We start from the raw sequence: 27,079 nt of genomic DNA on the forward strand, positions 1-27,079 counted from the left end.
TGAAGCACAGCTATACACAGAGTATACAACACGTAGGGGCAATTAGAGGAAAAAAGTCTAAAAATGTTCCCTAGGGGAGAGACAATAAAGTAAGTCGAGCAATAATTATGACAATATCTGTCAGATGGGAAATGGAGCTGAGTCATCCAAGTGGGACTTGGCATCAAGCACTCCAGTTTGCTGAGTAGTAAATGAGCAAGTAGACACACACACACACACACACACACACACACACAAAAGCGCGTGCGCAAAGTGAAATAAAACATGAGTGGAGAGAACTCTGGTACACGTATGAGAGGGAGGCAAAGACACACACTCAAAAATCCAGGGCTAAGTGAATTGCATGCTAACTGCTCGAGCTTTATAAACACTGTGGCCCCTGGTTCAGTGCTACCCCCTGTATGGGGATCACAGCGACGACTGTGTCACTGGTTTGAGGCTTTTGTTGAGAAGGTAACAAAAAATTGTATTTGAAGGCTTGCCTCGAACATGAAAAAGTAGAGAAGCAGAAGAATAGGATTGTTTTTACACAGAGTAATATGGTCGGGAAGCTTAAAAACAATTCAAACCTTTTTTTCTTTTAAACTTAATGCCTTAAGAGAGCGATGCCTTTGTTAGTGGTAACTAGGTGTGGACACATCATATGGTTCCCCCCTTTATTCTAGTCCAGAACATTTGTGTAAATCAAACCATAAATGGAACACCTTTACTTCAACAAGTTGTTCAACAGACCTTCTATTTCCAAGCTCATGTTACACTAAAAAGCAGTGCGAAGACCCAGCAAACCTCACAGTTTCACCCGTATTTTTTAGCATCTGAAATCCTTCACAGGTGTCCAAAAAGGTCATGACCTACAGGTCAAGTCAATGATCATTAGGTGTTACTGTAACAGAAGGGGCCTAAATAACCACTACTATGGGTACATATGGTACAGGATTAAATGTGCACATCACTTACACGGTTATTGTTCATTTCACAAAATGAATTCTGAGCAGCTTGAAAACTAGAATGATCAAAACTAAAAGTTGTAAAACCTGTCTCCCAGGGATCTTGTCCCAAGTTAACTGAAGTTTTCTGGAGAATTATAAATACATCAAAACTGAACTAGGTAACAAATTAAAAAGGGGAAAAAATACACACCAAATGCAGCCAACTGTACACAAAGCTTACCACCTCCTACAAGAAATTATTTTTGCCAGATTGCCCAGCAACCACGTAACTGTCCTAAATACAAAAATGTTGAGATTTTTTTTCTTGCCCAAAAGTGGTTTCTGAAAAGGATAAATGCATTTTGACATACATTATTTAGTTTGCAACAAACCACTAAAGAGAAAGAGCTGAGGGGAAGGTGAGAGGCATAAATATATATGCTGTAATAATCTGATCAAATGCCATTAAAACACTGAGCTGAACCCTTCTGAAACCCTCAAAAGGTTCTATAGTCTGCTAAAAAGTTAAAGGTTCTTTTTTTTCTCCTACCACTTAACTGCCCTTGTTCTATCATCAATTCCATAGTCTATCTCAGGCTATGTTAAGTGCAAACATGCTCAGCAAGTGAAAACTCTAAGACTAAGAGACCACGGCTTCTACCTCTGGCTGTAGTCATGAGCCAGGAGTGCTCCTGCACAACAGACTCGTCAGGCTGCAGAGAGCTACTGCCTTCATAATAAATAAGGTTACGCTCTAATGTCAACAGAACACTTTGGGATCAATGCAGTGATCGATCAAATGAGCTTCCAGATTTCTCTCACAATGGACAGGGCCACATTTCTCAAAGGGGAATCAAATTCTGTTCCACTCACCATGACCACCAGACAGCACAGCACAGCACAAAAGGAAGGTGGTGGCATTCATTAGAAAAGACAGAAGAAATTAGGTGTAACTGCCAATGAACTCACATTAGCAGGAATCTCTGATGAACAGACTTAGCTCAACTATAAATGCAAAGCCACCAGGGATTTTTAATTATTAAAAAGTACACCATATGCCAGAGTAACAGAAGACAACTCAGTAATCAAGAATGGTAGTTCTTAATCTGCTTCTATTCTTTTTGTTACTGTGAAGACCATTTCTTTGCAGAAAAAGCTATATGCAAAATAACAATAAATCGATGGAAATGATGTAGCCAAACACAACACTACTACCAAATTCCTGTGTTCACATATTTACTTAGGAGATCTATATGTACATCTACATGATCTATGTAATACATACATGAAGTTTTAGATGAATACCAGCTTTGCTACTGACTTTATTTTGACAAACCACTTACTTTAAGTGTTGATTTCTTTAACCATAAAAAAAGATCATGTTTGTCATTAAACAAAATAGACTTAGAAATGCCTATGAGAAATGAGGAACTATTATTTAGAATGACAGTAATTCATTTTGGTTTGATGGTTCTTACAGAAAGCACTTAGAAAAAAAAGATGTGGCCAATGCTGGTGATGGGGCAGCAGAAGTAAATACCTTGTTTTATTTTCCCAAAATAGCCAGTTTAGATATACTTAAGTATGTATTGGTCCAGGCCACCCATATACATAAAGAAGCTATACCAAAGCTTTTCAAACTCCTAAATCTAGGGCATTTCATAAATGTCAAAACGTTAAAACATTAGAATATTCTACTATGAAAGCCTAAATAAATTCAAAAGGAAAGAGAATATTGACTCTGTCCTCATACTAAATCAAAACCATAGTAACAACTTGGTCTAAAAAACTGAACATGAAGATCTACAACCACATGAAAAGGTTGAAGTTTATGAATGCATTTTCTAATAATAAAAAAAAAACACTCCAAACCAAAACAGACATCTACATATTAGGGAAATTAAGTACTAAGCATTACATATTTTAACACCAAAACAATAAAGGATTTAAATATTATTATAGATCTAGAATTATAAAAATCTGACTTTTAAGAAGATTGACACATTCTGGTTAGTATTATAAAAGGTTCCAAGCAGCACATATCGATGAAATTTTCCAAATGCTAAGTGCTGTAGCTCCTACCCTTCAGAAGTTTAAGTCAGTCTTCTCCTTGACATAGCGATGCCCGGTGCTGATGTTCCAGTCCACACCCTCACACTATAGTTTAGTATAGGCTATATGACAGTATATGCTCTAATACCTTCCAACCATTCTTTACCCCTATTCTCTATGCCACCCAACCTCCATACTGCTGCCAGATTAATCCCTCAGATGTATGGATCTAAGTCCTATCACTTACTTGCAAAACAAAAAACAAGAACAAAACAAAAAAAAACCCCACTTCAATATTTTCCCCGATTAGCTAAAATCCTTCTGGCATCCAGAACTCTAGCTGTAGCCGGGCGCGGTGGCGCGCGCCTGTAGTCCCAGCTACTCAGGAGGCTGAGGCAGGAGGATCGCTTGAGCCCAGGAGTTCTGGGCTGCAGTGCGCTATGCCGATCGGGTGTCCGCACTAAGTTCGGCATCAATATGGTGACCTCCCGGGAGCGGGGGACCACCAGGTTGCCTAAGGAGGGGTGAACTGGCCCAGGTCGGAAACGGAGCAGGTCAAAACTCCCGTGCTGATCAGAACTCTAGCTGTAGTCTTAAGCTTCCTCCTGACCTAGACCATGTTTCCCATTATACTTATCTTTGCTCATGCGGCCTGTCTTGCTTTCTGTCTCCACCTATTCCTTCTTTCAAATGCCCATCTGACTTCCCAGAAGCTCATTAATCCTCTCCCAGGTGCCCTCCGTTGCACTATTTCCCTCTTTGGAAACCTCAAGGCACTTCATTAATATAAAAGTTATACATAAGTATCCTATCCATAACAGTCTATGCTCCAATTTACCATTTTAGCTCTTTGTAACCTTTGAAGAAAAAAAATCAAGGACTCCTATACATGGCATAATCTGTTTCAGAGAACTGATTTTTATCCAGTTAATCTGTTTATGAAGGGAAGTTTCTAAGACTTCAGAAGGTAAAAAGATGTGCCACATCAGCTTTCAGATTGCTATTCACTTGGATGACCTCATCTTGAAAGAGAATGCTAGAAGAGCAAAGCGGTGAATGGGTTAGCAAAGGGACCGTTAAGGCAGGCAAGTTGGTGCTGTAGGAGCAGCACTGGGCAGCAGGAGCTTTGACACGCAGCTGGGCTCACTCGACCTGCCCAGTCCTGGTTCCTTCACTGTCAAACCAGGAAATTGTACCTGCTCAACTCCAAGATCCAGTTCTAAACTCCAGAGTTCTAGAAGGATAACACGTTTTCATTGGATCATTACTAATGAGAGATGTGGAAGAAAACGTAACTCTCTGCCATATTTAATCTCTCAATTTCATTTAAAAAAATAACCAAAAAATAAATAAATAATAAATAGCCTCACACATCTTCAACCTAAAAGGCCCATGTTTCAGGATTATTGCATTTTCAAAATAAGTCTTCAAGTTAAAAAAAAAAAAAAATCAAACCAATAAAGAAAATCTATGAGGACTAAGAAAAATCTAACAAAAACAAAAATATATCCTCCAACAAACTTCAAACCACTATATGTGCCAACTAACACTTTTAAAAAAATGTTTTGTTAGAAATTTAAGATGCCAAATAATTATAAAAACTTGTCAGGTAAGCAGTAGGAACAAGTGGTCAAATATTTCTTTCAAGTTGTTTCTGGGTCCCTAACAAAACAAACTCAGATTCAAACTCTAGGGATACGAAAAGCAAAAACTTCAGAACTCCTCACATGATGCAAAGCCAGGTGCGTTAGTAGTACATATACCCCATCCTGTTAGCCTAACTTAAACCCTCCAACACATTTTACTGCACTTGGGCTTTTATAGAGGATTCTCACTCTTCCTCAGTCAATCTTATGACTTCATTAACATGTGAAATCTCTCAGGATAATTTGTCAGGCTTTTTGCCTTAAAAGCTATAGACATGTAAAAAAAAAAAAAAAAAAAAAAAAAGCTATAGACATGTAGCATTTGAGAAAATAATCAGTTTAGGTTCTCCAAGCTTCCAGTCTGAACTTCTGAGTTCAGAAGTCTCACCATAGCGCTGGTGGCTTGATGGTGCCAATTACTGAGGGCTACCACACCCAGCTGGAACAAAAGTATTTTGTGTAGTACTAGAAAGAGCTCTACAAGCATTTCTCTAAGATGCTGCAGGGAAAAGGAATGTTTTCTGGAAAATACTAAAAATTAAATGAAATGAAGTTCTATTTCCCACTTCCCCACCCTAAACTGAAAAACTATCAAAAAAAGAGCCCTGGACCCTTCATTACATTATCACTAACTCTGGTTTCAGCTGATCAGTCCTACCTTCTGATGCCTTGATCACATATCCGCCCTTCTTTTCACCAGGAGGTACATTAAGCAACTGCATAATTCTGTCCAGTAGCCCATGGATTATCTCAAACCCAGGATTCTTGTTGTAATAAACAGCACAGAGATGCCTGTAGTTTCTTGCACCTACATCTGAAAAAAATAAATGAATTGGCCACAAGGCCATAGTGACCATTACTTAAGAAAGTACTCTGGGGCTAAAAAGCATCTTTATGAAACTTAAGAGCTAGAGCAAATGCTTATCATATTGGGGGAAAAAAAGAGACCATTAAGCTCAAAAAGTCTAAATTAAATTATATTGTTTAAAGAACACACATAGGTTGGAAAACTGAAGTGAAGAAGGGAATAACTATCACTAAAGTTAGGAGAGTGATTACTCTAGGTAAAGAGTAGTGATATGATGGGGAAGAGCCTTACAAGAAGCTTTAGATACTGGCAATACTCTGTTAGTTTGGTCACAGTAATGTTTGCTTTACAGTCTTCTTAAACCATGTTACATTTATATTAGTACATATTGAGCTAAAGTTCTTCCATAGATTTATTCCCTTAGCCATTCCCATTGACAAAATATAAAAGGTCTCTTACCTTCCAGGTCACCAAATAAAACAAGGGTATTTTAAGAGACTATTAAAGTAATATAAAAGTGAGCACATAAATGGGGTGAAAAGGGAAACTAACAACCAATTATCTTAGTACCTATCATTCTATCTCTAATCTTATTTAATTTGCAAGACAAAAAGTAAAAGTGGGTTTTATTATCTCTATAAAATAGGACAGGAAAAAAAAATGGAGAAACAAAGGCTCAGAAAGATTTTGCCCAGCGTCAAGCCAACTGGTTAAAGCAAACTATAGTTACATAGCTAATAAGTTATAAAAGCAGAATTTGTCCAGTATTGACCGGCTCTACAACACATGTTCTTTCTACTAAACTCTGGAAATCTCTAAGTCTCTAAAGGATTTAGAGGAGAAAACCTCTAAAGAACTTAGGTGAAAACAATCTAAGAGCAAACTTAAGTATGGATATATACCTAATTAATATAGTCAAAGATGTATATTCTTGAACTGGTTTTGATAGGTCACCTACTTTAGTATTCTCAAGTGTTGTATTTTTGAAGTCCATTAACTATCCTTTCTAGGCATCAACAGGATTGTTAAACTCATGGAAAGTGTATTTGGAGTTAAATTTCTGACCCAACACACGTGAGAAATAATTGTTCTTGCCATGTAACATTTTAGTGCCTCCTGGGTTCAGGGCACTCCGCTCTAGGTATCCCTAGAGGGAGATGGTCAAAGCCTGCACAGGGCCTGCAGACTAAACCCTCAACAATTAATTTCTGAATAAATGACTAAAGCCTAGAAAGGGAGGTAAGCACACACACAAAACTATTAACCAGGTCCAGACCCAGACAGTGGGTCACATTTGAAGTCAGCCAGCTGATGCTGGAAAGGAAGTTCTGTATCACTGTCACTATCATTTCCATTTGCAAGGTGAAACCATCAGAAGAGATTTGGTATATCTAAATGCTCTAATTGAAGGTGTAAGAATAAAGGTTAATATTAAAACCAGGCAGGCATAAACCTCACTAAACCAACCACATGCATAAACTAAAATGAGGGGCTTGATTTCTCTGAAGGAACACACACGCTCGCGTATACACGCATACTCCCTGAAGGGAAAAAAATGAAATGAAACAGAACTAAATTATCCCTTTCATATTACTGACTTGCTCCTGGGTATCTTTGCCATGTGGTACCCATTTGTTGGTGTCACATGCTTCCACTTTAACACACAGACATGTATTCAAACTACTTTGTTGTTCCATTTTTGCTGGGAGAGAAGAGCCCAACAGTAATGCCAGCTTTCAGACAGCTTAGCAACATACTGGAAAGCTTTGTGCCTTGAAATACTTCTTTCCTGATCTCCAAACTACGTAAAACTTACCTTTCTGATAAAAGGAGCAACATCTGGTTTAAAGACTTAGAATTTAGAACTAGTTGATGGATGAACTTAAAATAAAAAAATATAGGACTTAAAATTATACTCTATTCAAGGAAGGTTTCAAGATGTTTGCATAACACACACACACACACACACACACGCACACAAATGAGCTATGTATTTCTGGACTCGATTCTCCAATATTAAAGAAAAGCTGCAGGTTTTTAGGGCCTTGTAAGAAACTATTTAGGCTGCCCCTCCAACTCCCACCACTGATTGGCCATTTTTTCCACATTTCCCAAGTGTTACTACTCCCTCTAGACTTCCTTCCTCCCATCTTGCTGATATATCTCTTTTACTGTAGCCGAATTGAATTAAAGGAGGAAATAACCACATATTCAGTTCCACCCATTACTCCCTTGGAGAAACTGCTAGGTATAGTAAAATTCTCATTTCCTAGTATTTTGCACTGAGGGACCATATTACATCACAGGAAGTTCACTCACTGAATGCCACAAAGTAAGAACTATTTAAATTTCATGCCAAAATAAGGGTTTGTTGGAAATGCCTCAGTTCTTTAAAACTCAGTTAACAGACCTCTTGTGTCATGCCATCAAACAATCCTGCTTTTTAAATGGGCCTGCCAAGTATGTCAGCCTAAATTACCAATGTATTTTGCAGACTTCAAAGTACTGCCTGGAGAGGCTGATCTAAACCACCCAAAGGACAGAGGGGGGTGGCCAGCTACAAGTTTATAAGCTGAAAGAACACGCCAAATGATTTTTTAAAAGAGGAGAAAAAAAAAAAGAATGGTACATGATGTCCCTCAGTAAAGTAAAACTATTGCCTACAACTCAAATTTTTCAAATGGGCCCCTGCTTGGTGTAGATCCTCTTTCACTACTAAAGTACCCATGATAAGAAGCAAATTAAGGGTGTTAAGGTTATATTATTCTATATGGACAGCCTGGAAAAGGGCAGAGTCTTCAAGAAAACAACTCCATCTCTATTCTCATATTCACCTGAAGGCCTAAATATAGATGCCAGGAGAAAGGCTACTGAAAAACCAAAAAGGCTTCCACAGTAATCAGTGGCTGACAGCATGAGATTAGTAGTCTGTAGTCTGGCCAAGACTGAGAAAATAAAATGAAGCACCCTGATTTTTAATGCATTCTATCCAATCCATTTCTTTAATACTGGTGCCTAAGAGATTATAGCTAATGTGGCAAATTTTACATATTTCCCTAAGAATTTCAATGTAATATTAAATAATTCACAGTAGCTACAAGAATCCTGTAAAGACATACACCCTAAAAACTAATATGTGAAAAAAGGAACCTTTATACACTGGTTGGTGATAGGGCTGTAAGTTTGTAAAAAAAAAAAAAAAAAAAGGAAAAGAATTTAAGACAGCAAGCATTTAACGTGTTTACCTATGGAATGACCAATTCTATTTCTACAAATATAAATTAGTACAAGGGTACAAGGATATTCATTACAACAGACATGTTAGCAAAAACCTGGTAGCAACCTAAATATTCATAATAGTCTGGATTATAATGCAGCTACACAATGGAATATTACATAGCCATTAAAAAGAATGAGATGGACAGAAGGTTCATAGGGAAAAGGTAGGTACAGGACAGGTAAAGCATAACTCCCTCTGTGTGAACACTAGAAAGTATTTTTTTTTTTTTTTTAAGATTTTATTGGAGAGAGAGAGAGAGAGAGAGGACAAAGCACAAGTGGGAGGCAGAGGCAGAAGCAGATTCCTCACTCAGCAGGAAGCTACACAAAGGGCTCAAGCCCAGGACCCTGAGATCATGACCAAAGCTGAGGGCAGACACTTAACCAACTGAGCCAGCCAGGCACCCCAACACTAGAAGTGTTTATCTGTTATCTACAGCTATACAGGGAAATGTAAAATAAATGGTTGTATGTGCATAGAAAATATCTGGCAACTAATTTTAAGAGAAGGATTAGGGAGAAGTTGGATACATGTACTTTAATATGAAAAGAACAGAATTACTCTTAATATATATCCATGAAAGTTTTAAAGGTGGCACAAATAAATTTTAAGAACATAAAACAAGAATGATCCCTTAAAATTTCTGTATTATAACACCAAAGTTTGTGTATTATAACACCAAAAAAACAAGGTTTTTTGTTTTTTATTTTGTAATGCTGAAAGCCAAGAAATTAATGTGTGGGGGGGAATCTATGACCTTCTCAATGCATGAAGGAAAAAGTTATAACCTTATGGGTTGGCTTTTAACATAAACCTGGAATGGATTTTTATCTATTAAAAAAATATGATATGCAATGCATGACAGAGCATATTATACTCACGTTTGCAGATTTTAACTATGTGGAACTAAATGTACTAAAATAACTTTCCATATTAAAAATGATATTATTTACAATTAAGATGCCATCATACAGGAGAATGATGCTACTTCAAGTATTGTTAACGTCAATGTTCCTTACACCCATATTTTTTGAATTATTAATTGGAAATTCTACATGCCAAAAATATGAAGTAGTAAAATTAAATTAATCCAGACTGATGACATAAGCTCTCCTCAGAAAACTGCATTCCACATGTGGATGCTAAATAATCTTCCATTATTTGATGGCTACAGAATTAATCGACAGTTTCTCAGAGCTTAAGCATTTCACAAGCTCACAATGAAAACACTTACTGGGCTCTTTATCAAGCAAAGAATTACGGAAAAAACTATAAAGATCTGGCCCTTATATTCAGTAGGTTATAATATACAACAGATCCATGAATGGTAGAAAGAGCAAACTGGAAGAACAAACCAAATCATAGAACAGTGAATTACTTATGTTCTATGCAGCCACGGTGGCCCAAGGAGGAAAAAGGAATTAGAATCTCATATATTGTGATTAACATTAAAAGATTTGATTTCCACATTTAAACAAGTCAGGGTAAGAAATAGATCACTCTGATTTAGAAAAACCTCAGGAAGGGGGTGCCTGGGTGGCTCAGTGGGGTTAAGCATCTGACTCTTGATTTTGGCTCAGGTCATGATCTCAGGGTGGTGGGACTGACTCCACACTGGGCTCTGTGCTTAGCGGGGAGCTCTCCCTCTGCCCCTTCCCCTGCTCCTGTGCGTGTGCTCCCTCCTGCCCTCCAATAAATAAATTTTTAAGAAAAAAAAGCTTCAGGAAGAATGTGACATTTTAGAAACTACCGGAACAATCTGAGGGGCAGATAAAATGCAGCTTGTACCAGACTGTAGCAATGCTTTGGAGACAGCAGGAATGGTCTGCACAGGAAGCAAAGGCTTGGAGTGAGAATGCTTGCTAAGGCAAGTGAGGGAACTGTAGCCTTCCACGTCATCAAGGGCCTGTAACCTACTACTCCATCCGCTAGAATACGAAAACTCAAAGTCTTCGAGTAGTTCACACTAAAGTGCGTGGCGATTTGACTACCACGATTCTCTACAGATGTCGGTCAAACTGACAACTGGACGACTCTATCATGCTACCTTTAAATGACCTTATACCCTTTACAAAGCCAAACTAAGTTCTCTTTCTGAAGCTATGGTCCCTTTTAACCTTGGGGTCAACCCAGTGATGTGTTCTCTTCTGCCATCCCAGGGAGCTTCTAGGCATGCTGGCAGTCTCAGGGACCATCAGGAAATAAACCGTGGAGGCAGGATTCAATGTGCTTTTAATATTAAAAAGCCAGAATGTTGGACTTTGCAAAATATAGTTGCTTTTCTGGGCACACAGATTAGCAATTTATAAGTAGGTCCTTTGCTCCTCTAAAGTAATTTACTATTTTGTTTATAGTTTAGTTATTCTTGACATCCAATGAAAGGATGGACAACTGAAACCAATCAATAACTCACACAGCAGCCTTATTTGATAGCTCCAAGGTTGCTTCTATTGACTTCCGTTATAAAGCTGAAAATTTACCCCACGGCAGAGTCCGCATTTAACTTCTTGTTCCAAAGACACATGCCACCCTGCCCAAAAGGTATAAATCAGCTTAGTTGCCAGAGTCATGACTAATTTTTAACAACACTGCAGCAACTTTGGATCTTACAGCTCAACAAATGCAGTGACTGGCTCAGCCTCAAAGAATTGGAATGTGTCGGACTTCAAGTGGAAGTCTTAATATCTGAGAAGTGTGCCTGACTTAGTTGCTAAAGAGGCTGCTGGCCTGACAGTCTCAGACATGGACAGTCAACCAAAAAGTCCACCAGAGCATAAGAAACTGTCTGATGAGGTCAAGCATGAAAACAGGAGCTAGGAGGCTTTCATTTACACTTACAGGAATGTAAATCAAAATTTGTGAGAGGCATATTGAAATCCAGCATAGATTCCTTTTTTGTTTCCATTGTGGAAGATACGCCTGCTTACACAAAACTGACAGGAGGCTGAGAGCCGGGATTTTCCTTAATGTTAGAGAACAAGTCAGTGGCAATTGTCACTCCTGTGTGCTATCAGGGAACCCACCTATAAAAACCCATTTACCAGTCCGTCTTCCTCAAGACGGGAAACTCTTTCTCTTATATTCCAACCAGACCCTAGCAAAGAAAACAAAAACAAAAACAAACAAACAGACTTTTTTGCCAGTACAATGAATGAGAGTGCCCTGCTCACCCTTGCCACACATTTCTCCCCTTCTGAACCAGCACTTTGGGTATGGCCCCCACTAATGAAAATCTAGGATGTTATACATTACTGGAAATCTATCATTTCACTTAATGGTCTAGATTTTTCTTTTTCAAAACAGTTTGAATATTTAGGAGGAAATGGCTAATATAAAATCCAACAGAGGGGCGGCCCAGGGGGCTCAGTGGTTTAGCGCCACCTTTGGTCCAGGGCCTGACCCTGGAGACCCGGGATCAAGTCCCACGTTGGGCTCCCTGCATGAAGCCTGCTTCTCCCTTTGCCTGTGTCTCTGCCTCTCTGTGTGTGTGTGTCTCTCATGAATAAATAAATAAAATCTTAAAAAAAAAAAAAAATCCAACAGAAAAATGCTTACTGGTTTGAAAGGCAGTGAAATATATGTGCTCAATTCATTCATTCAGGAGAAGTAGGTAATGAATGACTAAAAACATAACATTCCTGTTTTTAGTAAATTGCCCTATCAGTATATTTTGGTTTTGAAACCCTAAAAAAGATAAGAAGTCAGTTAAATCAAAATTTAGGATAAAAATGAGCTCCAAGTGCCTCATTTTTAGTGTCCGCAAGGGGACATTAACCCTTTAATGGCCAGAAGTTTCCAAATCATTCTCGCAGAAAATTACCATAGACCAGGATGCTACGTATCCAGCCCTAGGGACTGCTGACACTCTAGCAGTAAAAAAAGACCTGAAACAGTGCTTATAACATGGCTAGAACTTTTAAAAATGCAATTTCATTTAATCCTTACAAAAAAATCTAGTTAGTGCTATTGTCATCCTCATTGCAACAGATGAGAAAACAGGCACACAGAAATTAAATAAACTCTCGAAAGTTAAGCAGCTCATTAGTGGCAGAACCATGACTCAAAACCAAGTACTCGTGCTGGCTGTACAGTCTTAAGTAAATCCATGTGTTATGCTGCCTTTCCTACAGAATCCTCTATACATAGTGTACACACTGAATGACAAGTAGGGAGTCCACTTGTACATATGTAGAATAATCCATCAGAAAAGCTATTTGTTATGACATAAAATCCAGGTCTACCTAAAGAGAGAAAACACCCCAAAGCAATCTTAGGTTTTTAAGATGGTAAACTTACTGAGCACACTGACCTCTTCTCATTCCTCAAATTTTACTAACAGGATAGAAAATTTTAAAGAAAATAAACCATAAGTACAAGACAACAGGCAAAAATGATGTCAGATAAAAATGTTCCCATGGGGAAAACAGTGGAATAATCACAACTAAAAACCCAAATAAGATAGGTCTGCTACAGAGACGAAAACTATTCCTTCTGATGAAACAAAGTGCAGAAGTGGAAATCTGAGTTAAAAAGTATACAGAGTAGGGATCCCTGGGTGGCGCAGCGGTTTGGCACCTGCCTTTGGCCCAGGGCGCGATCCTGGAGACCCGGGATCAAATCCCACGTTGGGCTCCCGGTGCATGGAGCCTGCTTCTCCCTCTGCCTGTGTCTCTGCCTCTCTCTCTCTCTCTCTCTCTCTCTGTGACTATCATAAATAAATAAAAATTTAAAAAAAAAGTATACAGAGTAGGTTTCTGGGGTTATCACCAGGATGACTTACTAAACGACGGCCTACAGCACCTGTGCAGCACAACAGTTTGCTCTCAACAGGCGAGGCTATCTACAAGCATGGGTCTCGGGGCAGAGTGGAGTCTATGTCTGGGCCTTCCCAAAAGACACATGATAGAAAAAACAGTGAAGATATCCCTACCAAGGACTTCAATATAGTCAAGTGCTGCGCACTTACAGTGAAAATTTCCTATGGTAATCATGGGGACCCCAGCTTGCTCCTCACCCTCCAGACTCTGAGCTGCTTGCTTGTAAGCATGCCCAGCCCTGCAGAGCCCTGTAGGGAGCCCTTGCCATTAGGAAGGAGGCTTACTACAGAAATAGTACAATAATACTTCTGAGGAAACAGACTCATTTTGTTTACCTAAAAACACCTGGAGATTGAATGTGAGGGGATGGAGAAACATTTATTATGCAATGGATGTTACAAAAGCAAGCCGGAGTAGCCATACTTATATCAGACAAACTAGATTTTAAACCAAAGAGTGTAACAAGAGGGGAGGAAGAGCATTATATCATGATAAAGGGGTCTATCCAACAAGAAGATCTAACAATTATAAATATATCCCCAACTTGGGAACACCAAAACATAAAACTTTTGAGGAAACTCAGTATAATTAACCCTACCCTGTATTTGTAAATATGCCTGGATCACCAAGGATCAAAACCTACAATTCAAAGAGCTAAGATAAAAGGAAAGGAGTCGAAGTTAACAGAAAAATTTGACACTAAAATTCTAACAAGTTCTTAGTTATCTGTACCAATGGAGGATTTGAAGAACAAGAACACTCAGAACTACTTATAGCTGGCCCTATGAATGTTTTCTGATTTCTACCACAGACTGGCTACCCAGAGAAGATTCCACGTAGATGGATAGTAAAATAAACTTTTATTCTCTAAGGATATATGCACAGAGACCAAATTCTGGCCCTATCTCTAAGTCCAAAATTTATGCAGCCTCGGGCAAATTACTACTGGTCTTAGTTTTCCTATATATTAGGTAGGGACAATGTCTTTTGATCCTATCTGCCTCAAAAAGATAGATTAACAAAAGAAAAATGGTATATTTTTAAAAATTCTTGAAAATTATAAAGCACCATACAAATGCAAGGCGATGCTGTTAACTGAAGACAAGGCTGCATCCTGGGGAGCAAATGGAATCCAGCTTTAGCTGAAAAGTTTGCTATGGAAGGTCCACATATAGTCAAGTGGCATGGCTCTATTACCTAAGATAGGCTCATTTACAGTCCATAGTTGTTGACTACTCGGGGTAGTCAGAATAATGCCATATTATCTTCTTCAGGAGAAGCTGAGAAAAAGGCCTTTGCTGTTGACAACTGATAAAGAACACACTCCGAATTTTGCACTCTGGAGTAAAACTCCTGAATAAACATGGTTAGGACTTAGAGAGTTCAATCCAAGGAACCAGAGAAATACTGCCAGGAATTCAGTCTTTTGATGGTACTGCTCACCAAGAAATGATCTCATATGCAGCTCCAAACAGACTTCTGTAAGTCTGACAGACAGCTCTGGCAATCCGGTTTAAGTACTACTCTAAATATACGTCTATTAAAGAACCTCAGAGTTCCAAATGGTGGGCCAAGCAACAAGTCCAGCCTGTAGTCAAGACAAAACCTGGTAAAACACATTTACAATAACTAGTACAAGAGTGATGGTGAATAGCCACTGCTAAACTGGAATGACAAGATATCTAATACTTAAAAATGATATGCGCATAAACCTCAAGATAGAAGAAAATGTTTCATCATACTTCGAGTTTTTTTTGTTTTTTTTTTTTTTAATTTTATTTATTTGACAGAGAGAGCAAGCACAAGCAGGAGGCATGGCAGAGGGAAAGGGAGAAGCAGGCTCCTTGCAGAGCAGGGAGTCAGACATGGGGCTCAAACCCAGGACCCTGGGATCATGACCTAAGCTGAAGGCAGACACTTAACCTACTGAGCCACCTAGGTGCCCAAGTTGAGGTTTTAACAGGGTTCTTCATAAATGTTAAGTTCTTTAAGATTTGTTTTCCACTAAAAGAAGAGAGAGCAACCAAATATCTCAATATCTTGCTTGGATGGATTTGTATCAATCATGAAATCTAAATTTATGAAACAATTGGGAAAATTTAAACACCAAGTGAATGGGTTATTATTATTATTTTTTAAAGATTTTATTTATTTATGAGACAGAGAGAGAGAGAGAGTCAGAGACACAGGCAAAGGGAGAAGCAGGCTCCATGCACGGAGCCTGATGTGGGACACGATCCCGGGACTCCAGGATCAAACCCTGGGCTGAAGGCAGCACTAAACTGCCGAGCCACCCAGGCTGCTGGATGGGTTATTTTTAAGAAACAAAAGTGGTATCTTTTATCTTTAAATACACATATCTTTTGGAAATACATAATAAAGTGTCTGCTGGTGAAATGGTAAGATGTCTAGGAATTACATCAAAACAACACGGGGAAGTAGGCTGGAGTATAGATGAAAGAAGACTGGCCATGTGCCAATAAAACTGCTAAAGGTAGGTACTGGATTCATGGGGGTGATTATACTATTCACTTTTGTACAGAGGTGAAATTCTCACAATAAATTGCTTTAAGTGTACAAATGAAAGGTGACTCATTCTTACCTCTGCTAGAATCTTTGACTACAATGTCAGAGATTTCAAACAGCTTCAGAGGAAGGGGCATCTTCCGATTTGCAGCGATGGTCTTTAGGAGGCCAGGAAGAAGGGTAGTGCGTGCCACCTACAGGAGAAGACACGAAATTGCACTGACCAAATAACCCAAGCGGACTTGGTTCTAAGACAAGGCCAAAAGAATTCAGCTTCACAGTAATAGGACTCCTTTGGAAAATGCAATGTATAAATATCCAAATCATTTATAATTTTCAATTCCAAGACAAAAGAAAACTGAAAATACCCTGGCTTCCAAAGTTACAAAATGAAAAATCATAAAATGTGATCAAAAACTGAGAAAATATTATAAATACAGTGCCAGTAGCTAGGATCAGTTATCTTGGCATCATCTTTTAAATTAAAAGTTAGCTTTTAAGATTGCAAATATATAAATTTTCATATCCTGTTTTATCTTATAAATTAAAGGAGATTATAAGAAATACAAGCATTCAAATAGATTAAATATAAATTAATCAAATCCTTAAAAACCATGACCAGGGAAAATGTAAATGCAATTAAAATATAACAATGAGAAAAGAGAACACAAATATGTAAGCACTAAAGAAATAAGGCAGCCACTAAGGGCAAGCTGTGCCTATGGTGTTCAGCTTAGTACCCAAAGAAATATACTTCTAAAAACAAAAAGAAAAAAGAAAAAAAGAAAAACCTTCCCTGCTTCTGTCTTTTTTTTTTTTTTTTTTTTTTTTTTTTTTTTTTAATTTTTTTATTTATTTATGATAGTCACAGAGAGAGAGAGAGAGAGGCAGAGACACAGGCAGAGGGAGAAGCAGGCTCCATGCACTGGGAGCCTGACGTGGGATTCGATCCTGGGTCTCCAGGATCGCGCCCTGGGCCAAAGGCAGGCGCTAAACCACTGCGCCACCCAGGGATCCCCCTGCTTCTGTCTTAAATAAATTTCTCACTCTAAGCTACAGGAGATAAGTCAGCTTTCAACACACCATGTTCCCAGAAGAGATTTATGAGCAGTGATAAGGCATCATCGTTAAGATCCTGGGCTCATAGCAGACACCAGCACCACTACACCCTTTGCCCAGACTACTCCATGAGCTTAAGCTGGTGTCCCTGCTTCCACTCCTGGCATCTTATGGCCTGTTTTCCACACAGTGATCCTTTAAAGCCTACATCAGATCATGAAACTCCATGCTCAAAAATCCAACAGCTTTCCATCAAATTCTGAATAAAATCCATGCCCTGCATTAGGTCCTACCTGAATCTGGCCCTGGCTACCTTTCCACCCTCCATACCTGCTGCTCCCCACAGGCTTACAGTGTTTCAGCCACGCTCTGCAAAGCAGCGTTCCACCTCAGACCTACACACCCCCTCCCTTCTATAGCATACATTCTTCACCTGGATTCACATGTGGTGGTCTTACTTTCTTCAGGTTTCTGGCCAATAGGTCCCCACAGAAGGCTGCTCTGACCACCTAGGCTAAAACAGCAGCCCTTCCTAGATCATACAGGCATAACAGGAAGCCCCTACACAGACACTCTGGTAGAATGTGTGTCTATGGAAAGAGAACACCTTTCCGATCTGGTCCCTCTACCACCTGCTGCTACTGGTCTTCAACTCTATTATTTCGTAAATAACACTCCCATTCACAGCTGGAGAGAAAGTGCTCAAACCACTTATACAAATGAAACTACAATGTTAAAAGAAGGCTTAACTTACTGGAATATAAATAAGCTATCTTAGTAAATAGGTTTTCCTAGTGTTCCCCACCCCCACCCCCCCACATTTGATAAATCAGCCTTACTTGCTTGTTTAAAAACTCACAGCAATACAAAAAATTACATCTGAATCCAATCATGATTCTAGATCTACCCACCAATTTACTATAAACATCGGGGACCACTGGAATGTATTTAACAAAATCCTAACTGTAGGAACTACAAGACAAATGACTCAGTTTCTTCAATGAAGAAAGCACAAAGAAGACAGACACACAGATAGAAGGGACAATCTGTAGATTAAAAGAGACTTAAGCACATCAATTTTGACTTGGGATTCAAATGAAGTTCATACAAACTATTTAAAAAATTGAGATAACCGGGAAAATTTGAACAATGACTGGACATTTAAGAATATTAAGGAATACTACTGCTAATTTGGGGGAATGTGATAATATTCTATATTTTTTATCATTATAATAAAAATTTGTATCTTTTAACTGACATTTTTCTTTTCATCCATTCTCTAACATATCTGTCAGAAAATAGCCCCAAATTAAGAATTATGCAAAAGAAAGAATGGGCTTAGGCAATAAACTGAGTTACAAGCCCATAAACAACCTTACGTTTAACCATAAATAAACAGAAACCTGTTAGCCACATTAGTAATGGTAGGACATACCTACTAGAAAAGCAGGAGGGAAATACAGAATCTGTCTAGTCTAAAAGATGGGCTCATCTAACGATTTTATGCAAAAGTATTGATTCTGAAAGTGTATTAAACTATAGCTATTTATAGTATATTTAATGTGTTTCTGATTTTCCTTCCACTTGGATATAACAGAATACAGGATGTAAACCCTACAGAACATTACCACATTTTAAGAACTCTATCAGGCTTGATAAATGAAACTGGGTAAAAAAGGAAAATTTGGAATCAACTCAAAAATTCAGTAAGATTTACTGAAAAATCCATCTACCAAATGGATTTGAGTGTCTCTTATTGAAAAGAACCCCATGAGCATCTTTCAAGAGCAGTAGAAAAGCTAGTGGACCTTATTATCGCAATCCTTAAAATTGGCATAAGAATTCTTCCGAGTTCTGACCCTGAATACAGAGAAATAATTTATGTACTTGATGAATATTATCAGTTATTTCTTTTAACTAGTAGTCTAGCCTAAATCTACCACATTAGTGAGGAGATTGAATCTAACTTTTAAAATTCCAAATTTTAACATTTTCAGAGCTTGAAAATTTTTTTAGAACTTACTAAGACTCCATCCCCTACGTTTACAGATGTGAAAAATCAAGATTCATAGAAACTATCTCAAGTCAGAGTTCACATATTATAAAAGCATTTATTTTCTTGAAAGCATTTCCTCCCAATTCTAAGATTCCCCTTGAATCTAAGCCAGGGTTAAAGAAAATCATAAAGAATTGCATGTGTAAGAAAAAGAGAATGAGAGCAGACCAGTATGAAAGACAGGAGATGGTTTGAAGTCCTTCATGAACAAAGACATTATAAACTATAAGAACAGCACTTAAAAGCAATTTCCTAATGTAGTAATGTATCATTTAACATTTAGAGTATTCTCACTGAAATATTCCTGAACTCCATGTGAAACTGCCATTGAACTAGTGGATTACTGTGAAAAAAATGGAGGCAGTATAGTCAAGAACTGAGGTAGCAACTAATTTCAAGGTAAATGACTTAATGGAGATGCTAGGAAAGGGTTGCTGACTCATTTATTACAAAATGGGTAGAAAAGATGAAATCTGAAAATAGTACTAAAATCAACTGATTTGAAGTGAATGAAATGGAAAGTTCAGACAAAGGGCTAGATAGCACAAAGGAAGCAAAACACAACTGTAAACCAATCAAGAAAAGATTAAAAAGTGTTAAGAATTCATCAACATGGGGTACCTGGGTTAAATGTCCCATTCTTGGTTTCAGCTCAGGTCATGACCTCAAAGGACCTAGGATAGAGCCCCAGTCAGGCTCCTTGCTCAGCAGGGAGTCTGCTTGTCCCTCTCCCTCTGCGCCTCCCCCCTATATTTGCTTTTTCTCACTTGTGCACACATGCTCTCTAATAAAATCTTTAAAAAAAATTTTTAATTGGGTGCCTGGTGGCTCAGTCAGTTAAGCGTCTGCCTTTGGCTCAAGTCATGATCTCAGGCTCCCTGCTCCGTGGAGAGCCTGCTTCTCCCTTCCCCGTCCCCTGCTTGTGCTCTCTCTCATCCTATCTCTCTCAAATAAATATTCTTAATTAAAAAAAAATTTAGGGGCACCTGGGTGACTCAATTAAGAATCTGCCGGCTCAGGTCATGACCTCAAAGTCCTGGGACTGAGCCCCATATCAGACTCTGCTTCTCCTTCTTCCCCTGCTCATGCATGCACACTCTCTAATAAAATAAAATCTTAAAACAAAACAAAAAACCTAACTCCGCTCCTTCCCGATGTGCTAATAATTTAAAAAAAAAAAAAAAATCTTTGAAGTCTTTAAAAACAAAATCCATCAACAAAGTTATGTAAGAACTATATTCTTATCCAAGAAGAGATTTTTTAAAAAGCTCTAAGATTGTCATCTTAAGTATAACTTATGTACTGCCTCTCAGTATTTACCCAAATTCTTACCTACTTAAAATTCTCACCTGAAATTCAGCCGTTTTAGGATTACTAATGTGGACTGCCTTTGTTGCAGAGATGTCCAAACCAAGTTTATCAGCAATATCTTCTTGGGAGCACTAAGAAGTACATGCAACATAAAGAAAAACAATGACTGAACTTAATATACAAAGTATTTAATGCTGTAAGTCAATTTATAATCTCATAATAATGTAGATTCTTTATATAAAGAATAATAAATACATCAACTAATTCAGGGCCACTGCAGATCTAATTTAACATGAACTGTTCTCTTATAAGGAGTTCCACCTATGATAGAGAGGCAAGGGAAGTTTTTCATATGTTGATGGCACAACTGTATTTGGGCCCTTCGTAAGCTAGCCTTCCATTTACCTTTCCAGTCTAGTCTCTCACAATTAGCAACCCATTCTCTGAATCTTACACTCTTCCTTACTTTCACCAGAAATGCCTTCTCCACCCTACCCACTCCCATCCCCCAAGGTCTACTGCTTCCATAAAAATATTCCGAATGACTCCTGTCAAACTGTCTCCCCCCCTTGGTGTTCCTATGGCTTTGATTACCGTGATAAGCCCTGCTAAATCCATACTGACTTGTGGTAGAATGGTAAACTCAAGTGGCCCGAATTCTGCCCAATGTTCTTTCTACTTGATCGTTTAACTTCTTTGCATAGGGGCTTGATAAAGCTCTGAGCAAAAAACTCCTAACCTGTTCACACTCCAAAAAGAGAAAGATATCTGTCACACTAAAAAACCAGGATGACAGACAGAATTATGAAAATAAAACCATTAGATGCATCACATCTAATAAATGAGTTAACAAGATAATGCAAATAAAGTACCTGGCACAAACCGTGCTCAAAAAATATTGAGGATTAATAAATTACTAAGAATAATCACATATTTTTTTTGAATAATCACATATTAATGCTAACTGCTGCAAAAGGAGTTTAAAACTTAACATAAAAACTGATATACCATATTACTAAATGATTTTCCAACATTAGGGGATATTGCCTATTGTGCTATTCTACAAAGTGGCCTTCAAGGACTAGTTTGTTTTTCCTAGCGTGCGCGCACACACACACACACGGGTTTAGATTTTATGTCAAAGCCCATTCTAATGATTCCTGCTGAGCTCTCTTGGGAAGGATACTGAAGCTGCATCCAGGCAGAGCAGACAAGAGCTCTCTGATCTGTCAGGCTGCAGAGGTGGAGAATGGTGGCAGACCCGCTGGAAATAATCAGATTTTCTCCCCAGCATGGAGGAGTTTTTATTACAAGATATAATGTGATTAATTAGGAAGTGCAATTTAAATAATGCAATCTATTCTCAAGCAGAACTAGTACTGTGTATGTAAAAGAAGTGTTCCACAAACTCACGGCAATGTGGGGTATCTGAGTGGCCTCATACTCCATGATGACAATGGAGGACAAGGGACAGATTAGAAGCAGCGTGAAATCAAGGTGACCTAAAGTGGCAGGAGCTAGCAAAAAACATTTTTAAATATTTTTAAATGTTAAAGTGTTTCTTTTAAAGTGTTAGAATATAATAGGTCAGTGAAGCCCATGATTTTTATAAATATTCTTATACTGAGGCTATAAGTAAATATTTAGCTTTAAAAGTGAGTTAATTTAAAATATTACAACTAGTATGCAGACATAGTAAAAATCATGATGAGATAACAACTACTTGTATTTGGAAAATAAAGGGCTACATTTTAGAAACAGCTCTGTTTCTCTCCTACAAGACTAGATATGAGGCTCAGAGATACAGAAATTTCAACATAAGATCTAAGTAAGAAAACTGTAACATGTAATGTAATGACATATTTGAACCTCTAGCACCCACTACTCCTTTTCCCCATGGTGATAATGTGTTGAGATGACTTCGGACAGCCGGACAGACGGTTTCTGGTACTGCTTGTGGACAGCTCAGCCACAAGCCTTAGGCACACACAGGCCTGGCCCAGAGTCCCTGGCCCACAGCAGACTGGCCGTAAGGAATGGGACAGGCTACCTACATCACCTGCTGTGTAAGATAGGAACACGTTCTGCAGGGTGCTGCAGGGAGATGGAATCACATGCATGAAGCCCTGGACAGAGGATAAATTCTCCCTGCAGAGCAGCCACAGTCAGGCAGAGTATATGCACATGGGGCCACATGGTCACAAAATCAAAACTCACTACTTATATAAAAGGGCAGGGAGGTACACACGCCAGCCAATGTGAGTTCTGGGGAGGAAAATAGGGTTGGAATCTGAGGGGAAATGGAGGGGACCGATCATGGGTTACTCTACATGGTTCTGTACAGGTTGAATCCTTTCAAATTAATCCTATGCTACTTAGTTCTTAAAAATGAAACACATTTCTCAGTACTATTTTCTCTATTTCATTGATGTTCACAACTCTGCATATACATACGAACGACATGGTACTAAGAACCAAGCACACACTGGCTGAGACAACAGAAAAGCACTGCTCTAAAAGCCAAAAGGCTAGGACTCCAGTCCTGGTCCTCGTGCTGTCCGTGTACACTTCATTAGGTACTTCTCCTGTTGACCTCAGGCTTCCTTACTCCTACTCATGCCTGGCATACAACAGATGCTCCATAAATGCGGAATAAAGGACTGCTGAATCAAAAACATGACAACCCTGAACTAGAAGATCTCAAAGGTCCTTCCGAGGTTAGCACCCTATGAATTACAAATGCTCAATCAAGGGAGAGAAGGTGCATCTCCTTTCCAACTGCCCTCTCCCCACAAACTGGTAGTAATGTAATGCCCACCACCGCGTTCCCTGTAAATCTAAGATAGAGAAGTCTGTCTGGAGTTGAGTTGGAGGGAGAAAATGGAGTCGTTCTGCTTGGTTTTTTTTTTTTTTTTGCCCTACATCATTACGCTGACACCTACTTGAACACTCCAGAACAACACATCGACTCCTCACAAATGCTCAGTATGAGAAGAGGAAACTATAAATGGCACAGGCGTTTTATTCTTTTCAAATGGTCAATCTGGTGGGGGAAGGACATTTCCTTCTACTTTGTAATAAAATTCATTTCCTGATTTAGGCCTTTTATGTCAGCTTTCCAACTCAAAGCAAATGTCATGAACATGTTCAAAGACAAAGAAGTTTAATGTGGAACAGTCCACAAACCCTTAACTAGGGCGGCATCTAGTGGGCACAGACACAACCAAATTAAGGCTAAAAATTCCAACTTCATCAATTTGGTTATGAAATTTATTATGAATCCAATACTTGACACTTCCTTAAGAGTACAAAATACACTGTTATCTGTCATTTAAGACTTTTGACCTTCATGATTTTTTTGTGACTAAAAAAGGAAACACTAAAAAAAATAAAAATAAAATAAAAAATAAATAAAAAAGGAAACACTTCTTCACTAGAAACTACAATCTCAAGTAAAACAAGTTATTCTTCTAGAACCTGGAAAATTTTAGCAATCTATATGTTGTAAAGTCATAAGGAACCAGAGTACAACAACTCAGAGATTCTGTGTCAACAATCAGCTGCACAAACAGCACAGGAGACCTACCAGAGCAAAGGTCAGCGCTTCCGTGAATCCAGCAGCTGCCATGTCCTGTCTTAAGAGTTCTGTGAGTTTATTAAGAGGAAACTGAAAAAAAAAAAAGATATTAAACTTTATGCCACCTCAATGAAATTTCCTGTAACAAAAGGTTCATACAGAACATGTCATTAAAAGGCAAACCTCCTTCCATCCTTACTGATACTGCTGGTACACCACCCCTCTCTGCCTACCTCCCCACTACCCCGATTCTCCCTCCTATACAGATGGCACAAACCCCCCACTTGACCTCTTCCCCACCAAACTACTTCTGCCTTCAGGCCAAGTTCGGAACATGAATTTCCCCAGTTCAAGATTCAAAAGGGCTCCAAACTTGAAACCTGTCTTTCTTCAAGTACTAGTCATCACAGGTTTTGAACTTACTCTAATCCACACCGGGCATCTGTTTTGTATCCTCTCCATAGCGAATGGCTCTTCATAGCAGAGCACGTCCAAATACTACTTAATTCCTATGTGCTGTTTTTCTGGAAGCCTTCCTGGCATTCAATAATCAGTTTCTAACAATAAGGAGTATTTATTTAAGGGTGCAATCTTACTTGATTAGCTATGGTGTAGGTTTTCGGGAGAGTCATCTGAATGTTGTTATAACCATAAGCAATAGCTGCATCTTCTACGATATCACAGGCATGGATAATGTCAGCTCTGGTTGGAGGGATTTCAATCTCAATCTGATTCCCATCACCTATTACTTCTGACTTTAAATACATCCTGGTTAGAAGCTTGGCAATATTTTCTGGAGTTTCTCTGAAACAGGAATGTACAATCCATAAATTTCACTGGATTACTTAAAATGTGCTTATATCTTATTTTAAAATATTCCATTATCTGAAATATCATCTTTCTTTCTAAGTTCCATGAGATATCAGATACCCTAACAGATGATTTATTATCATTTACTCTGAAAAGATATCAAAATCCTAAGCATTCTTTCCGGATAAATTAAAGTGTTGTACATACTTTATTCTTGAATTCTCTCCAAGAATAAATGTTTGCAAACATACCTGATTCCAACTTTTTTGTTAATTAGATCAGCTCTCACTATTTCCTTTCGGTAAGCCAGTTCCTTTAAAAAGAAAAAGTTTGAGAAGCTTTCATGAGTCCCTGTCAGCTACAGTGTTAGACTAACTTTACCTCATCTTATGGCAGTTTCACTGCCTTCCCAAAAAACTGTTGTTAGAGACACTAAAAATAAACATTTATGTTTCAAAACATTACAGAGGAATAAATCTGCTACCACAGGTTCATAATGGAACATTCTATTTGCTAGACAACTGGAACTGCTCAGAAATAGAAAATGCCAAACACTTTTCTCTCAGATGGCCAGTCACCATTCTCTGCAGTAAAACCCTGGGGCATTATGTCATTTCTAAGATGTTTATAAATCCTAAGGCTTTTTCAGTCTCCTCTCAAGCAAGCAGGTTTCAGGACCAAGAAACAATAATTCAGGTATCACCATGTACTATCAAAAAAAAAAAAAATCACCATTATACTAAGTCCAAGTGTTACAAAGAAATTCCTTTCTTATCATTCATCCAGGTGGGGGAATGTGACCAGGCCCCCAGACAGTCCTAGTGATCATCAATCTGGTCCAGGGGATGGTAGGACTGGGAGCAGCTCATAAATCAGTACTCATTCTCCTTCAAACAGTATATAACCTTACCATGTTAGGTAGGAACAAACATGTATAAACCCCAGGCTTTTCAGCACCTCTGCAAACATATCTATGAATGTTTATCATTAACTTACTCTCAAAAGAATAACTACCACTGGCAAAAAGGCTATAAATCTAAAACCCTGATCGGACTCAAGTCCAATAAGCCTTGCCACTCAAAATGCAATTCTGAAGCAGAAGTTATCATCACAACTCGAGAGCCTCTTAGAAATGCAGGCTCTAGGGCCCTGGTAGCAGTGACACAAGACCTACTGAACCCTGAATGGAGGGTTATCAAGATCCTGAGGTGCTGTGACAACACACTACGGCTTAAAAAGCATAAAACTCGATGCTAATGATGGCAACAGAAACTTTTACAAGCAGTTACATGAACAGTACGAGACACCTTCAAGATAATCTTAACCCAGACAACAGATACTATTAGATTCCTTATCAGTGAAGCGGGAATAGTAAAGTTTTAGATGAATAACTATTCCTAGGGATCCCTGGGTGGCGCAGCGGTTTGGCGCCTGCCTTTGGCCCAGGGCCCGATCCTGGAGACCCGGGATCGAATCCCACGTCGGGCTCCCGGTGCATGGAGCCTGCTTCTCCTTCTGCCTATGTCTCTGCCTCTCTCTCTCTCTCTCTCTGTGTGACTATCATAAATAAATAAAAATTAATTAAAAAAAAAAAAAAAAAAAAAAAAGAATAACTATTCCTAGATCACAACAATCGTAAGCTGCTGGACCCTGCTGCTACTATATTCCCAGTGCTTACAAAAATGCTTGGCAGATAATAAGTACTCGGTATATAGTTAATAAATAAATGCATCAAGTAACAAATGAACAAATTAATGAATTAACAACTTCAGGAGCCTAATTCCGAAGCTCGCACCATTAACCATTGGTCTCTCTGACTACCTACCCCTTATCTCCTCTGGTCCTCTTATTCCAAACTCCATTATTTTATATGCAATAACAGAAGATTAGGAAAGAACTATCAAAGTATTTAGAAAAAATATGCTATTTCATGTGAGGAAGAATCAGTTCCTCAGAGGATCATTCTATTCTGGGAGGACAATCTGAAAAGAGCAATTCTAATCTACATTCAAAAGGAAATAAATTAACAAATAACACTGATACGGTAACTCCTTTTCAGAAATCCCACTATTTCAAATTTACGAAAGCTCTTTATAATTCAAATGATTTCAAGGACTTACCTACTTGAGAAAAATGAACCAAATTTTAAGGTATCTCTTTCCTCCCCCAAGTACCTATTTCACTTTTACTAACACTTGACAATTCCTC

At 38.5% G+C, this 27,079-nt stretch overlaps 1 protein-coding gene across 3 annotated transcripts in view; it reads right to left on the reverse strand.

Moving 5' to 3' along the window:
* Positions 1-27,079, reverse strand: part of FARSB (phenylalanyl-tRNA synthetase subunit beta) — a 69,225-nt gene that overhangs the window by 17,174 nt on the left and 24,972 nt on the right. For 2 of the 3 annotated variants that reach the window (XM_038585869.1, XM_038585871.1), the window contains 6 exons: positions 25,123-25,184; positions 24,658-24,865; positions 24,071-24,151; positions 20,523-20,615; positions 16,135-16,252; positions 5,286-5,441 (listed from right to left, as the gene is read on the reverse strand). In XM_038585869.1, the coding sequence (XP_038441797.1) occupies positions 5,286-5,441; positions 16,135-16,252; positions 20,523-20,615; positions 24,071-24,151; positions 24,658-24,865; positions 25,123-25,184 (718 nt within the window). The remainder of the gene's footprint in view (positions 1-5,285; positions 5,442-16,134; positions 16,253-20,522; positions 20,616-24,070; positions 24,152-24,657; positions 24,866-25,122; positions 25,185-27,079) is intronic. The other variant, XM_038585870.1, reaches the window with a different exon arrangement.

This window comes from Canis lupus, chromosome 37 (genome assembly GCF_011100685.1).
Source record: "Canis lupus familiaris isolate Mischka breed German Shepherd chromosome 37, alternate assembly UU_Cfam_GSD_1.0, whole genome shotgun sequence".
Classification (NCBI taxonomy): Eukaryota; Metazoa; Chordata; class Mammalia; order Carnivora; family Canidae; genus Canis; species Canis lupus.